This window comes from Sciurus vulgaris (genome assembly GCF_902686455.1).
Source record: "Sciurus vulgaris genome assembly, chromosome: 1".
Classification (NCBI taxonomy): Eukaryota; Metazoa; Chordata; class Mammalia; order Rodentia; family Sciuridae; genus Sciurus; species Sciurus vulgaris.
Genome location: NC_136461.1, coordinates 182,565,771 through 182,583,317, shown reverse-complemented (window position 1 = coordinate 182,583,317; position 17,547 = coordinate 182,565,771). Strand labels below are relative to the sequence as shown.

The following is a 17,547-nucleotide window of genomic DNA, read 5'->3' as shown; positions in this document are numbered from 1 at the left end:
CCTCCAGCCTCTGAAAATCACCATTCTATACTGTTTCCATGAATTAGTCCATTTATGAGGGAGACATGTAGTATTTGTCTTTCTGTGTCTGTTTATTTTACCTAATGTCGTCCAGGTTCATCTATATTGTTGCAAATATAAGATTTCCATTACGTATATTGACCACATTTTCTTTTCCATTTATACATTGATATACACTTATGTTAACTTCATCTCTTGACTACTGTGAATAATGCTATAAAGAACATGGAAGTAAAGATATATCTTTGAGATCCTGATCTCAATTTCTTTGGATATATATATATATCCAAAAATAGGATTGCTGGATCATATGGTAACTCTATTTTTAACTTTTTTGGGGAACCCCTGTACCATTTTCCATAATGTCTATTATACTTTGGATGTGAGGTGTCCCCCAAAAGCTCATATGGGAAACAATGTGAGAGAGTTCAGAGTGGAAATGATTGGGTTGTGAGAACCTTAACTCAATCAGTGAACTAATCCCCTGACGGGATTAACTGTGTGATAACTGGAGGCAGGTGGGGTGTGGGAGGAGGTGGGTCTTGAGTGTGGCTTTGAGGTATATATTTTCTAACTGGCAAGTGAAGTCTCTGCTTCCTGAACATGTGAGTTACTTCCCTCTTCCACCATGTTGTTCTTCCACACCTGAAGTCCTGAGGAATAAAGCTAGTTGTCTATGGATTGAGACCTCTGAAATTGTAAGCCCTCAAATAAATTTTTCCTCCTTTACAATTGTACTGGTTGGGTCTTTTAGTCACAGTGGTGACAAAGCTCACTAAAACAATGTCTGTACCAATTTCCATTCATACCAACAGTGTGCTACCATTTCCTTTTATCCACATCTTTGCCAGTTCTTGTAATTGCCTTTTTGGTAACAGACATTCTAATAAATATGAGGTGATTTAGCATTGTGGTTTTAATTTGCATTTCTTTGGTGATCAGAAATGTTAAACCTTTTTTTGTATACCTGTTGGCCATCTGTATGCCTTCTTTGGAGAAATGTCTGTTGAGATCCTTTGCCCTGTTTTCTTTTTTTGATTTGAGTTGGTTTCTTGCTTTAATGTTGCTTTTATACGTTTTGAATATTAATCCCTTAACAGATGTTTGTCTTGCAAACATTTTTTCTCTTCTCTCTCTTCACTGCTACCACATTGTTTCCTTGTCTATACAGAAACTTTATTTTGATTCAATTCAATTTGCCTATTTTTGCTTTTGTTTCCTGTGCTCTTGGGATCATATCCAAAAACTCATTTCCCAAGCTAATGTCATGGATCTTTCCCCCTATATTATCTTCTCGTAGTTTTACAGTTTCAAGTTTTACGTTTGTCGTTATTCTAAGTGGATCTTGTGTATAGTATGAGAAGAGGCTCTTACTAATTCTGAGTGTGGATAAGCATTTTTCCCAGCACATTTATTGAAGAGAATATCCTTTCCTAGTATGTCTTCTTAACATCTTTGTCAAAAACCAATTGATGCCAGGCATAGTGGCATATGCCAGTAATCCCAGGGACTTGGGAGGCTGAGACAGGAGGATCACATGTTTGGGACCGGCCTCAGCAATTTAGCAAGGTCCTAAACAACCTAGTGAGACCCTGTTTCAACATAAAAATTTAAAAATGAGCTGGGGATGTGACACAGTAGTAAAGCACCCATGGTTCAAACCGTAGTACCAAAAAAAAAAAAAAAAAAAAAAACCAAAACCAATTGATCAAGGTTGGTGGCACATGCCTGTAATTGGGAGGCTGAAGAAGAATAATGTCACATTTAAGGCCAACCTGGGCAATTTAGTAAGATTCTGTCTCAAAAATTAAAAGGGACTAGAGATGTAGTTCAGTGGTAGAATGACCCTGGGTTCAATCTCCAGTATCCCCTGCCACACACACATAAACCCAAACAACAAAAAAATCCACCAAAACAAAAGCAAACTTTAATTTTATGCTATAGTTGGAATGATTGTGTTCACCTGAAATTCATATGTTCAAACCCTAACTTCCAAGGTGATGATATTAGGAGGTGGATCTTTGAGCAAATGTTCAGGATGATAACAGAGCCTTCATAAATGAGATTAGTACCCTTATTAAATAGGCCCAAAGGAGATCATTCAGTCTGTCATATGATGATGCATCAAGAAGACACTTTTTATGAACCAGAAGATGACCCTAATTAAACACCAAGTCTGCCAGCAAATCTTAATCTTGTATTTCCAAGACTCCAAAACTGTGAAATAAATTTGTTTATAAGCCACTTGGTCTATATAGCATTTGGATGGACGAATGTCATTCAGCTTTAAAAAAGGAGGTACATCTTGTCATTTGAAACACTGTGATAAGACCCGGGAGGAAATCATGCTAAATAAATAAGCAACCACCAAAAACCAAATACTGAATGACCTCCTTTATATGTGGAATGTAAAATAGTCAAGCCTGGAGAAGCAGAATAGATTGATGACTGCCAGGAACAGGGGTAAGGGGAAAATAAGGGGGTGATTATCAAAAATATAGTTTTAGTTAACAAGTTCTGGAAATCTACTCTTCAGCATAGTGCATATGCTTAAATTCTAAGAGGGTAGATGTTAACACACACATGTGCATGCCCAACATCAACATCATTAACATCATCATCATCGTAAAGGAACAGGGGAAAACTTAGGGTGGTGATATGTGTTTATGGCCTTAACAGTGGTGATTATTTCATGGTTACACACTTATCACCCAAATCACTGAATGGTATAAATTCAGTCAGTATAGAAATTTATATATCAATCATACCATCAATGAAAATCTTTTTAAAACTAAAAAATAAAAACATTATAGAATTATATAAATATAAAACATTTATGCATATATAAAGGAACACTTACATAATATTACATATTTTATAGTTTCATAAAACTAAATATACAAAACCCAAATATTTTGATTTTATCTAGTGTTTTATTCACTGAAAATTCACTCCATATTTAGTATGTATACATTTTTTGTTGTTAATTCATTTTGGAGTTAGTAATAATGTGACACTTCATCCCTACATAGTTCAGTATGAAACATGCTCATTCTTTAAGAACACATTTGTAATGCTAAAGAAATTAAACATGGAAACTACAGCCCATGTTTATAATTTTCCAGATATCCCAAGAATATCCTTGATGATTGTACTTTATCAGGGATGACACACTGCTTTACATACTAATATCTCTTACCTTTTAATAAAGACCATTTCTTGCTGTTACTTTCTCCTTTTATTCCTGGTTGTTCCTCAAGACATTGACATTTTTTTGGTCAGATGTTAATGCCAATTATTGCCATGATAATGCGACACCAAAAATCATGCCAATAGTTTTTCAGAATGTTCTGGTTGTCATTTTAAAAATAATACTTATCAGAACCATGATACTTTTTTCAAGTTCAGTTTTGTATATAGAATAAGCTTTTCTCGGTAGTTACATTTAAGCAGGACTATATAAGATTGATAAAAAGGAGAGAGAAGTTGAGGGTAATTGTAAGGGAGTTCTAATGACAATCAGATCTTAGGTGGTAGGGTGGGAAATAACATGAGAACAGTGATGACAATGATAAATGGGGCAGTTATTTCACTGATGAGTAAGAGAATTGAATCAAGAACATAGGAAATACAACTAGTCAACAATGAATGTGTTGAGTTCTTCTGCACTAAATGTATCTGTCTACAATCTCAGTTTTTATGTATTGGGGTTTATGGAGGATAGACCCTCCATAAACTGTTTAGAGTACATGCTGGAATAATATGGCAAATATGTATACATTTGCTAAGTCCTTAACCATAATTCTTTGACTTTGTGTCATGACTCCAAAGAGAAGCACCCACAATTTTTATACTTTATTATTCTGTTAAGTGTTCCTAGCAAATAAGAGATAGTGGGAAACTCAAGTAACTAATTGGTTTTTTTTTTGTTGTTGTTGTTTTGTTTTTTGTGGTGCTGGGGATCCAACCCAGGGCCTTGTGCTTGTGAGGCAAGCACTCCACCAACTGAGCTATAGTATAACCGGCCCTAACTAGGTTATTAAGTGCATTGATGATAGAACTAAGAAATAGGGTACTGCCATGTTGTCAGTATATCAGCCAAACTGTCTCAAACCACACAATGCATATTGTTATCTGAATCACCTGCACATCCAATAGGCAAAGATTTAGTAGACAATTCTATTTCAATTTTTCTATTTTGTGGCTCTTACTCCGTCAAAGTCCACATTTGATATAAGCAGCTGTTGAAAAAGAATAAATTCTGAAGGGTGTACCTTCAACAAAAATTTTAGGGACGAAGTTATATGGCAACTGAAAGCCATTTTTTAATCACTTAATTCTGGTGATTTTAGGCATAAAGCTGAAGCATTTGTGGATGTCCAAAGGTCAATACCTCCTGTACTCAAAAACTGCCTGATGAGTAGCATCATACAATGAATGTCAATTCTACGTCTCTGTTCTTTGATTTTTACTATTGTCATCATATGCCAATATTCATTATATGTCCACAGGGTTTGGGCACTATTATACAGTGCTCCATTTATACCTTTTCTTTCTACAAAGTGACATAGGATGAAAAAGAAAGATGTTTCCTTTTAAAACAGTGAAAATTACTTTTCTTTCATTTGTTAAGGATTTTCTCTTCTCTGCTGCCCTTGACTCCTCAATAAAGTAGGTGAAAGAGAACCATTTCAGTAGTGGTATATGCTATATAAATCAGTTTCCTGTCTTAATTACTGAATTGATTGCAGAAAACAATCCCAGCCAAATAACATCTATGTTTCAATGTAGCTTCATCTTACTTTACACCAGAAACACATTCTGAGTTCCTCACATTGATTTCAGTAACACTTTCATCTTGAAAATGCTGGCTGGCTTAGATTGGACCTGTTCAAATGATACACAGGTTTACCAGCCACATCAAACTAAAATACAGCTTCCAGTGCCCTCTTTTGGCTGGTAAGCACAATAACCAAATATAATTTGAAGTCTGGTATAAAAAGGTACATGCCGAATTTTTTTCTCCATTGTCGCTTATTTAAAAGTAAATTAAGAGTGAATTCATTAGTTAATGAGGACCCAAAGACAAATAGGATACAACCTGAAGCACAAAGGAATTCATAGTAGAACGAGGGTAAAAATTACTACAGATAAGGTCAAACCTCCCTAAGTGCTATTATAGTGATATTTTCTCTATTTTGATCAAGTTATGTTACACAACTTTATTTTTGTAGATATTCTCACGGTAATTAATATTAGCTAGAAACTCCAGAAAGTAAAAGCAGCTATTTGCCACAGTGTAATTCATGTGTATAAAAGTAGAAAACACAAGTAAATAATTTAAATATTTCTAGAGTTCTTGCTAGGATAACGTGAGTCTATCCTGATTATTAGTATTAAGATTTCCATTATTTTAATTCCTGCCAGGTCAATATTATCAGTTCTATTATCCAGATATGGAAATTCAAGAAGATTGTCTTACCTGATAATTCAGTATCATAGACGAGATTAGAACCTGAATGTTCTGATTGTACCATTAGTTTTCTTGGTAGATTTCATCCAATGGCTTTTGTGTGGTTTCTAATGGTAAATATGAGGGGTTTTATGAAGTCACTGAGTAACACGAGATAGTCTTTTACAAGGGTTACACACACACACACACACACACACACACACACTCACACTCTCTCTGGATCATTTCCAACATCAGCTACTGAGCAGCTGTCACAGTTCTTTTGTATTGAGTAGAGCTTTTTATCAAGTTATGAAAAGTCCCATATCCAATAACCAATCCCCAGTGTCACCCAGTCCCTGGCTTGGCACTGCCCAATCAAATGATAACTTGTAAAGCCAAAGCTAAGTGATTACATAAATAATTTAGCTGGATCTTCTTTAATCCTATATGAGGAGCTTATAGTAATCCTAATTATACTTACCCAATGCAGTCATGTAATAAAAATCCTATTAAATTTCCAACATTGAGTGAAAGTATGCAGGGATTTTAAAGAATGTATTCTTAGTTTATATAAATCAATGATTTGAGTCAAGATGTTCACAAAGTTGGTTTATTTATATTAATGGTTCTAGATGCAAATAAGATATCTATGTGATGCCAAAGAAACCACGTTTTTTTAGGGGTAGAGGTGAGAAAGTTTTTAGCACTATCACTTTAACTCTAAACTCTTTTAGTACTAAAAATGGCTATGAAGTATTTTCAATTCAACTATTTCCTGTCCCATTTCAAACTGATCTTCATAAATTGTTTTCATTTTTTCATATTCTTTTAGACTACTAAAATAGTTTCTAAATGAACAATTTTTGGTGTGCTTCCATGAACAGTACTATGAAATAAGAACTACTTTTCTATCATTTTCTACGTACCATTTAAGATTGCCTTTTTTGAAAAATGAGTAGCAAAATGATGAGCATCCTGATCAGCACTTTAGAACTTTGTTTTGTAAGAGACCAAGAGAAATAAAAATCTCTTTTTTGAGCCTGTCTCTCAGGCTTAAAACTTTACATAATCAAGCCCAATTGTTCAAAGGCTACCAAATTCATTAGAAAGTTGATTTTAGTGAACAAAAGATTAATGTGCAGCTTTTAATCAATTACGCCCTATTTGTTGTTACCTTTCTTCATGCTCCCATGTTCATTCACTGGTTCATTTGTTCATTCATCCCCTTACCCATTCATTCACAAATAACCATCATACAAAGTCAGATACCAAGTTTTCTCTCCTCTGGATGTATGCAAAAGTTGAAGAAACCCTGTGTTGAAGAGAAACACACAGCTGCTTCTTATGGAAAAACAGTGGTGGGGAAATCTACATCAGAGGAGTCAGGATATTTTTGCAACTCAAATTGAACTTTGAAGGGCAAGTAGGAATGAGATGAGGAGGAGGGAAGGACTTCCTGAGCAGATAAATTTGCAAAAGTATTAGGGATGAACTTGATAACTTTTGGGAACTCTTTAAGTAGATGTCAGATCTCAAAGGGCCTAAATTTTATGCGAAGTTCAAACTTTGTCCCGCACTGAGACATTTCAAGTAGAGGGATAAAATGATCAGACTTAAATTTTAGTAAGGCCACTTAGCCAACAGTGTACAAGAGATTGGGAGAGGCATAGAACAACTAGACCAAGGAAATATTAGGGGTCTATTGCAATAATCTATGTTTGTAAAGAAGGCAGAAGATAATTTATAGCCTCACTATACTCAAAGTGATCTTCAATTAGCAGCATGCAACCCCACTCAGAGCTTGTTAGAAATAAAGAATAATCTTGTACTGTATCTCTTACCTTCAGAATCAGCATTTTAACAAGCTCCTCAGGTAATCTGTATGTCTGGGAGATACCATTCAGAAATAGGGAACACAGCAAGGGTAGTTAGTGGGGGGAAAATAAAATTGCTATTTTAGGAATGGTGATTTTGAGGTGTTTGAGGAATATCCAAGGAAGATGATCCATAGCAGTTAAATTTATGGGTCTGAAGGCTAGAAATAAGTCTGGTTTGGAGATGCAACCTGTTGGTATTTGAAGTCATGGTCTGACTTGTTTCCTGGGATTTGCTCAGGAAAAGTATATCCAGTTAGTCAGGCAGAGGGCTCAGGAAAGAGCTCTAAGAAACATTACTTAAAAGTCACAATCAGCAAAAGGTACTCCACAAGAAACAGAAGGAATTTCCAGTGGTAGGAAGAAACAATGTGAGGAGTGGGACGAGGGTTCCAAGTGGCAGGATGGTCAACATTCTCACTTTCCAGCAGAGGTCACAAAAGAATAGACAAGAGTCCATTGGATTTGGCAATCCTGATGTCAGAGTAATGCTAATGGGTAAAGATTATTCACCCATTAAGTTCTTTCTTGACCTTAGGATGTGGGGATGCAATTTAGAGTCTGCTTTCAAAGTTCAGATGAGTAGAGTATGTGGGAGGAGCTTGGTGTGGAGCCAGCTTGCAAATATTCTCTCTTCCACTAGATGGTAAATTCTTTGAAGCATAAGGAAGGCACATAAAGATGAGTAAGACCCAATACTAACTCTCAGAATTCGTAACAAATAAGAAATAAAGATAAATAACCATGATACAAGAGGAAGCATTACAATTTATAAAACAGTATGGAGATTCAAAACAAGAATACATATGCAACCAGGAAAGGCTGCTTACTTCTAAGTTGTTAGCAAAAACAATTCCACAAAGTAAATACTTAAACCTGTATTCATTCCTGACTTTCTCAACAAATTTAATGAATTAGTAATAAAGACAGAGTCCCATTCATTCCAAACTCCAAGCAAACTTCAAACTCATTCGTGAGATATTTATTAAAATAACACATTTAGGGAAAAAAATCAATACAATGTATACATCATTACTGAAAACTGTATACCATCATACAAAAAAGGATTTTATTTTGGGAAACTGTTTTCTAATTTATGGCAAGTTTTACTTTCAGAAATAAAACACAGAACAACACAATCTAATTCAACCTTAAAGGCTGGCATGCTGAGCAAGGAATGTTCTTATTCTTTGTAGGAGCTCCTTCTTTACACTGTCAGGTACCAGGGCTGAAACAAAAACAAAAACATCAGAGTAAGATGATTCTTGTTGAAACATGTCAATTTGGGATGTGACATCTTATTCAAGATCCCCACTAAAAGAATTTCATACATAACCCTCATGGTTCAATTAAAAAAATAGGAAAAGATAACTGAAAACAAAGTGAATATTTATAATTCATTATTTTAATGAACTATTCAATATCTAAATACACTGCACACTGATATGAAGAAAATATGAGAACATTATTTAAACTAGTGGAGGAGGCCATTTTAAAATACACAGGTTATCATACAATGATAAATTTGACTTAGATACAATATCTCATACTTAGTCAAAATTATCACAAGCAAAGCCAAAAGACATAATGGGAAAACATTCTTCTACAAAAACAAAACAAAACAGATTTTTCTACTGCATAGCTATTTTAAACTGATAAGGAAAAGACCAGATGACTAACAAAAATGAGCAGAGATGAAAAGGAAAGACACTATTCTTATGTAAGAGGGGCTCAAACTTAAGACAAAAAATAAAAATTAAAACCATACTCAGCATGTTTTAACAATCAGATAGACCAAAACTCTATGGTCAATAATAAGAGAAAGCACACATTTCTTTTATTAGCTGGAGGAAGTATAACCTGACACATGCTTTGGAAGGTAATTTGGCAATGTCTTATTGAAATAATGAATGCACATACTCTCTTCACCCAGCAAAGATGCAAAAAACTACAATAGTTACATGTTACATTTTAAACTTTATGAATATTGATCCATGACTGTTCTCAGAATATTAAAAAATGCAAAAGGGGCAATTAACTAAAACATCTATTTGCTTGTGTTCAATAGAAGTAAAAAATTTCAGATAAAGTTCAATATTTCTACGTTTAATTATACAACTAAGTACATAAGTCAAATAAGGGAGATACTTTTTATAAATTGTTTAAGTCTACATAAGAAGACTACATACTGAAAGTCCACTGGAAATGCAGTCAATACATACATGAAAATATTTTAAATTAGAATTGATCATTTGCTTTGGGATAAAGTATAATATAGTTGGAATGAGTTTTTTTTAGGATGAATGTAGTGTCCTGAATGTAGTGGTTGTTACATGCATCATGTATCTATACATGTATATTAAGTCTGCAAACCAAAAAAGACCAATTTTAGTGTATGCTAAAAAAACAAAGCCAACCAAACAACCACCAAAACTCTACTCCTGACAATTAAAGAAGACTAAAAGCAGAAAAGAAACAATTTATTTTTACTCATCTTTTCTTTAAAAAAAGAAATTTTCATTCTTTAGCAGGGGAGTTGCTACACAATGAAATATCCAAGATGCAAGTGGTGAAGGAGAAGCAAGAGATAATCTCTAACTTGTATAATCAATTCCTAAAACAATGTTAACATATTAAGTATAAATTATAGAAGAAAACAGAAAAAGAAATTTGAGAAAATTACACAAAAACATAAATTCACAAGAGGAACAATTTTTTCTTTTTTCTTTTTTTTAGTTTCCCTGAGACATACTAGAAGAAATAAACCATGTTTTCTAGCTGCAAATCAGCTTTAAGAAATGATTGAAAAGGATCATGGGATTCTGTAGTTCCTTCCCAGGAGGGAATTAGTATTCTATGGTAATGTTAAACTTATTTGCTTTTGACACTGAAATTATTGTTACTATTTCTGTGTGAGAAAAACATCTTACAGGTCATCTAATTTACCTGTTTCCATTTATAAATAGAAAATGCGACCAATTTTTTGAAAATAATATGGTTAACATCTGAGGTAACATATCATCAGCATTAATATGTTTCCTACTTTTCCCTTCTGTAAGCAAGGTACTTAAGGGAGAAATTAAGAAAGAGGTTGCTCTGAGTCTTAAATATGGATCACCTTGAACATGAAGTTGTGGACTTCCAAATTCTTAATTAGAATTCAAGAAGACAGACCTTTATTTATTTTTAATAAGGAAAGAGAGAGCAGAACAATGACTCAGAGGCTGGAGTAAAACTCTGAATTATTAAATATTTAAGTGGAGACAAGCTATATCTGATATAAGATTGTAAATCCTAGCTTCAGGTGGTATTTGCCTCTGTAAAATCCCAGATCTGTCTTAACAATTCTATCACTTATGTTGGTATACTGTTTAAGAACACCAAAACATTTTACACTTACTATCTTATTTGTCATATGAGATTGCCAGAGAGACAGGTAGGCAATTTTAACTCTTCCCACATGAGGCAATGAAAATACCCACATGATTTTGGAAAGGGTACTTTTCCTTATAAAAAGAAACAACATCTGAATTAGCGAAGAAAAAAATGTCTGCAGTACATTTCCTTTGACATAGACTACACTCCTTACCTCTGCCTTTTGGAGTGATTTCAGCCACCAAGTCATCAACAGTAACGTGTTCTAGTCCTTTTTCTTTAATTACCTCTTATGCAAAAGCAAAAAACAAATCATATCATTTAAAATCATTATCTGTAAGAAAGATTTTCATAAGGAAGGGTTAAAATCATGTTTTTAGAGTATATATTGGTCTTAAAAAAAAAGAGGATACTTCTTTTTTCTTTTCTAAAAAAATTTATAACATTATAAACACATTAGGTATTCTGATTAAGAAGACAAGTCTATTCATCTTTCAGCTAAATAACCTGTAACTTAACAAATAACTAATAATTAGGATAAATTTGAACTCTAATATTTATAAAAAGATGGAACTTATAACAGGTCTTATTTTACTATAATCATACCAGCTCTTACCTAAATATAACAGAGGAAATAAAACTTATTATGTGAGTCTAACTTGTAATTTCATAGCAAAAAGTTAAAATGTAGAGCTATTTAGTTCTTTTGTCTTCTCTAGGCTGGGCCAAAAGAAATATAAGAGGGGATATGATTAACATCTACTGGATCCCCAGTAGGTGCTTTACATCATTTAATACTCAGTTGTATAGTGGACAGCATTTTTCCCACTTCAGACATGAGGCAACTAAGGCTTAAAGATCAAGGAACTCAGTCCACCTAGTTGAAATTCAGCTCCACCTTTTAGCCATAAAAGTCTATAAGGTTTCAAAAGTCAGTGCTTTGATTAATTTGCCACACTGCCTTCTTACAGTTAAATGTGTAAACAATTTATTATTTTTAATTGCAGAAAACATTATGATACAATGGAGATTCATTAAAAATATCCAGAAATCCATTATACCAAAAGCTGAGCCAGAAAGGAGGTTCATCTTAGTGACATGTAATCTATCTAGTGGTATCATCAACAATAGCCAGCAATTTAACAAGCTTCTATTCTATTTATTTTTTAAAGTGTAATTCTTCAAGAACTTTTATGGGTGAATTTTATAAAAGAACCCTGTTAAAGACAAGAGGTATAATTCCTATAAGTCTAACTCTCAAAAGCTCAATTTGTTATGAAGTGAAAACATATTAGGAATACCGTTCTTGAAAAACAGGTCCCCCCCCCCCCCTTTCAGTTCTGGGGACTGAATCCAGGGTCTCATACTCGCTAGGCAAGTACTTGACCACTGAGGTACATCCCCAGTCCAGGAATCCATTTTGATGGCAGAGGAAACCTTGAGTACTCATGCCTCACTTGTTTGAAGAGACACACAAAAAAAATTCCTGAACATTTAGGAATCAGGTCTACACATACTTTTAAAAGGAGGAAATCACTGCTGCAAGATTCAATCTCCTATTGTTTACAATTATTTTGGAGTATTTGGACTTTAAAATACTGAATATACCTTTTTCATAGTGAAACCCAGACTAACCCATTTCAAACCAGTGGAATTAGTTTATTTTTTAAGTTAAACTGATTACCTTTACAGTGTGCCTTCAACTGATCCTTCCAGCCACATTCAATTAATTTAGCTCTCAGCAACTCTTTGAGGCTGTTGAAAAAGAAGTGTTTTCAAAGTAAAGAGCAATGTACATCTTAGATAAGAAAATCTGAAACAAAGGTTCAACCACTCAACTTAAAATTCCCTGCTTTTCAGCTGGTCCCAAAATGTAGTGGCCAAACTTCTTTCTATCACTGAATGGTTCTTTGGACTTATACAAATCATTCAAATTCTGGGCCCTGAATTTCATTTGGGCCTCATTTAAAAGTAAAACTAAATGCAAAGGAGGGGTTACAACAGTTCTCAAGAAGTTCTGCTCTTTGGTCTTCTTACATTTCTCATCTTTTCACCACCAGGAATACTGTGGGTCTTGTACAACTTCTACACAGTATTAAGCTTGGACCAGATGGCACCTCTGAAAACTTCAAGTTCCAAAACCCACTCTTTGACTACAAATTCTTATTCTTTAGCTCTCTTATTTCCCTGCTATATCTCCCTCTAACCTTACAGACTGCACCCCCTACATACATTTTAATAATTCAGTAGCTCACATGCATACCATAATTAATAGTAGTTTCTTTTTTTTTAATGGCAGAAAACGGTATATATTGCAACTAATGGCATCATGAATGCTATAAAATATTTCATTATTTTTTGCCACATAACACTGTTAGAAATCCTCACTCTAAATCATTTAATTTCTCAGTTTATACATGTCACATAACAAACCAGATTCTCTTTTCCTGCAAATTGCTTCTCTGTGCATATTCCTAGAGATCCACTAAGTGACATTTTCATTTTGATTTCTCCTACTCCATCTTTTTTCCTTCTCAAAATAACTCCATTCTTTTGGTTCTTTGGGCTGGAAACTTTGGCAGCACCTTTCACTCAGTTCCCTTGTTAACTCTTCATATCTAATTCATGAGGATATCTTATAGGTTTCAGTTTTAAAATATATACCTAGTATTCAAATGTTTGTCACCATCTTCATCAATATCCTAGTTTAAATCACCATCTTTTCTTTTCTGGACTGTTAACCCAACTTCCTAAGTTGTCTCCCTTCTTCTTCCGTTGTGCATTTCACTATCCTCCACTGCTCAAAATCCTCCAGTGCTTTCACAATTTATCCAGAATAAAATTCCAAGACTTTACTACAGCCTAAATGATCCTGCATGATCTGCTTTCTCCCCAGCTGTGTTCCTGACTTATCTCCTTTCTCCTTACTCAACTCATGCAGTCTCTTTAGCTTCCATGTATTTCTCAAAAATGGCAGGCTAGCTCATCTCAGGACCTTGGCTCTTGGAACTCCCCCACTTCCTCAAATCTTTCTGATTTGTTGGCAGTGAAACTTTCTCCCCCCATAATATCACCTCCCCACACTTATTCTCTGCTTTACTATTTCCATAGCACTCATCGTCATCTGACATATTACACATGTATTGTCTGTCTCCTCCCATTAGAGCGTGAGTTCTACAAAAGAACAGACTTTCTTTTGTTGACTATGTCTCCAGCACTTCATAGGGTAAGTCATGTGATAGAAACTTGGAAACTAAGCTGCACAAATAAAAAACAAACAAACAAGAACAACATATAATTCCCTCTACTTACTACTTAGCTGTACTATTTTCTCAAGTTTCCCAAGGCATTATTCTTGATGCCTTCTTCCTCATATCCAATTTTTAAAAAACTTTTATGTTCTCCTTTCCATTTTTGCTGTTTTTCTTTTCAACCCCAATATAATCTTCTAAGTCATTTATCTGCCTTCTATCTTGACCCTTCAAGTCTATCTCCACACAGTCAGAATGCAATTTGTAAAGTATAAATATGATCCCTTTCTTATAATCTTTCAATAATTCCCATCATCCAAGGATAAAGTTAGCAATGAATGTTTTTGCAAACCAGAGCATCCATTTCCTGACCTTTCTTTGATTAAAAACAAAACACTGTCACTCTCAGTATATAAATCTGGGTAAGGATCTGATGATGGAATATGACCTAGTCAAGGCTGATCATAACTTGCCTATTACCTAAGTAAGATGGTAATCAAACTAGGTCCTTTGTTCAACAAGGGAGTCTGGGCAGTGAAATATAAGTTTGAACTGCTAATCTCTGCCACCTCTTTGAAAATGAAGTCAACAACAGAGGAAAGAAAGACAAGAGAAGAAAAGATATATTCTTGGCAATAATTTTTGCATGCCTGGATTCAATGATATATAAAGTAACTCTGAACCTTACATATTTTAATTAGATGAGCTTACATGTTTCCAGTAGTTAAGCCAGATTCTGCATTTAGTTTCTGTTATTTTAAGTTGAAAGAATTCTAACTCATACAAAATCCATACTTCTTCTGTCCACTCTTCCAGCCATATGCTTGTACACTTTACCTCTAGTTTTCACCTAGAATTTTGTAGTACCCAAAGAATTAATCGTGTTGTACCAAGCTCTGTGACTTTGCACATGCCATTCCATCCATGTAGAACACCCTCTCCTTTACTGACTTAGAGAACTGCTGCTAATCCTTCTAACCCAGCAGAAACATTTTTTATTATTTTGTGAGATCTTATCCATTCCCTTAATCCCCAGGTAAAATTGAAAAGATTCCTCCTGTTCTACACATATATATTTCTCTTTCAAACTTTATGACCTTGCTTCTAGGAGTCTTACTGATTCCTCATCCCCTTCTCTACATTTCTAAACTTGTTCCTTCTTTAAATATTTACTTGACCAATTAGGTGTCAGGTATAGCATTAGACTCTGGGGATAGAAAGGTGTTTTCGTTATCATAGCATTTGGATTATAATGACAGCTATGCACAAGTAAAGCAGGTAACTAGAATACGTGATTAAATGGTATGACAGAACAAAGTATTTTGGGATTCCATAATTAGATTCCTTGAAAAAAGCAATATTTAAAGTAAGACCTGAGAGATGAACTAGAATTTACTAAAAATGAACAGAAGGAGGAGAAATAGTTCAGAGAAAAGGAATGGCACATACTGCTCCAAGGTTGTTTTATCATGTTGTCTCTTTGTGAAAACCCGGGTAACATTATGTCTTCAACTGTAGCTATCCGAGTACATTTTTCTTCTCCATTATATTATACATTCTTTGAGAGTCATTTCTGCCTTGTCTTTATACATTGCCTGTGTCTCTCCAAATCTTACAATGCAATGTTGTACCTAAATAATTTCTAATAGCTGTTAGGAACAGAAATTTTGATAATCTCAACTTTCTGTATTTCTTTTCACTGAGAAGTTTTGTTTGTTTCTTGATATTTAGAATCTTATAACATAACTATTAAAGATAGTAAAATGCAATTTAATAACACAATCTATTACTTACCGCTCTCTTTCTCCAGTTTCTATTAACTTTTGGTTAATTGCTGCTCTCATCTGCGCATCTTTGTTCATCTTGCTAACCTGGACATCAACATACATGTTCAGACATAGAACATTTATAAAGCATTTTCTTCTAAATTCTCTGGGCAATTATCCTAACATTTAATATTCTATCAACTTGAGGGAAGATAAATTTCAAAGTATTACTTGTATCATCATTCTCAATATAATTTACTATATTCCAAATAATATTGATGTACTCACTAAACAATTTTCTTCCCCCATATGTCCTTATTAATGAATCTAAAGATAACTATTATTATTGTAACATTTATTAAACACTTAAGTACCTAGTACTCTGGATTTTTTAAAAATCACATTAATTCCCCTAACTTATTACAAATTTACTTTTTTTTATTTTACAGATGAGGAAACTGAGGCACAGAAATAGAAAATAGTGAAAGCAAAATTTCAACTCAGGTACTTTGTTTCTAGAAGCCCCCAAACACTTTAACTGCACATCATAAATGACTGCGGATCATTTCTGCACCTTAACTGCATTCAAAATTTGGGAAAGCCATAACCTAAATATCGGTACAAGATAAAAAAAAAAAAAAAGTATTACTGAAAAACAAAACCATGAGATAAGACTCTAAGTGCTTTACTTTACTCTGCACTAGGATTCGGAATTACAACTGCTACACTAGCTGTAAGTCTATAAGCGTTTCGTGTATTATCAAATTCAGTATTCTCGGTGGGTTAAGTGGAAAACAAATTGCAAACTAACTCTTTAACTTAGAAAATTCTCAATTTTCAGCAAAAGCAGACAAACAAAATCAAAATGGAGCAGAAAGGAGAGTGTGGTTAGGTTTTGGGGGCATTCAAAAGTTTCAATCAAACTTGGAATAAGCTTAAGCTTTCCCACAGAATCTGTCACTAACTTGTCACTTTTCAAGTCTCCCATTTCTTCTATATGAAAACTCACACTGGAAATGAGTTTTCAGGTTTTTGTTTTTTGTTTTTTTTTTTAAGGAACAAGGAAAAAGAAAGACTTGAGAAAGAACTAAGAAACGTTTGCTTTTTTAGTGGGAAGCTAACGTTTCCAAAATAACTACAAGGTCTAACCAGTACCATACCAGGCATACAGAACTTGATCTCGCCGTGGCCCCTGAAATACGGATAGTGACCTTGGACAAGTCACTAAATTCCTAAAGGCCTCAGTTTTCTCACTGGTAAAACAAGGGCACTAGGGGATACCTCCGAGTTCAGACATTCTTGGGGAAAATAGAACAGGGCGGAGACAGCTGGAGAGGCGGGAGGGGAGGAGCCAGAAAACAAAGCGAGGACTGGCTTCAGGCCAACTCCAGTAGCACGCCCTGTCGGAGAGCCCTACAGGCCCGCGAGCGCGGGTCGGGGAAGCTAACGAAAGACAGCACATCGAAAGGAGCCTGGGCTGGGCCCGGGTCCCGGCCCTGAGGACCACGGGCATAGCTCACCACCATCACCGCGGGCGAGGGCCGTCCCTTCCCAGCGACGAAATGACCCTTGCGCTGACGACCGTTACCTACCACACTCTTCAGCTGCCCGGACTTAGACCCTCAGTAGCTCGGGCACCTAAGCATACAGAAAGCTAGAACACGCATTTCCGGGGCGGGGTCTCTCCACCCTGCCTATAAAGTAAGAATTTAACTAGCGCGGGCCGCCTCCTGGTCGCTCAGCCCGCTGGGTAACAGAGTCCAGGTCCTGCCGTTGAGAGGGCCTTAAATCCCCGGGAAACTACA

At 34.9% G+C, this 17,547-nt stretch overlaps 1 protein-coding gene across 2 annotated transcripts; it reads right to left on the bottom strand.

The window, feature by feature from the left end:
* Window positions 1-8,310: 8,310 nt before the first annotated feature.
* ENY2 (ENY2 transcription and export complex 2 subunit) lies at window positions 8,311-17,420 on the bottom strand. Of its 2 annotated transcripts, none has more exons than XM_079131009.1 (5): window positions 17,263-17,420; window positions 15,771-15,847; window positions 12,410-12,480; window positions 10,940-11,014; window positions 8,311-8,578 (listed from the first exon to the last, which is right to left on the bottom strand). In XM_079131009.1, the coding sequence occupies exons 1-5, from the start codon at window positions 17,266-17,268 to the stop codon at window positions 8,502-8,504; spliced, it is 306 nt and encodes a 101-aa protein (XP_078987135.1). In that variant the 5' UTR covers window positions 17,269-17,420; the 3' UTR covers window positions 8,311-8,501. The 2 variants fall into 2 exon arrangements, with proteins under 2 accessions (XP_078987135.1, XP_078987136.1); XM_079131010.1 differs by having other exon boundaries at window positions 17,335-17,417.
* Between the last annotated feature and the right edge of the window lie 127 nt (window positions 17,421-17,547).

Bases quoted from the DNA above. Each gene is read 5' to 3' on its own strand.
- ENY2 (XM_079131009.1), bottom strand. The intron at 11,015-12,409 runs GTAATCAGTTTA...CTTTTGCATAAG, and splicing joins GTTGAAGGCACACTGTAAAG to AGGTAATTAAAGAAAAAGGA. The intron at 8,579-10,939 runs GTAAGGAGTGTA...TTTTTGTTTCAG, and splicing joins AATCACTCCAAAAGGCAGAG to CCCTGGTACCTGACAGTGTA.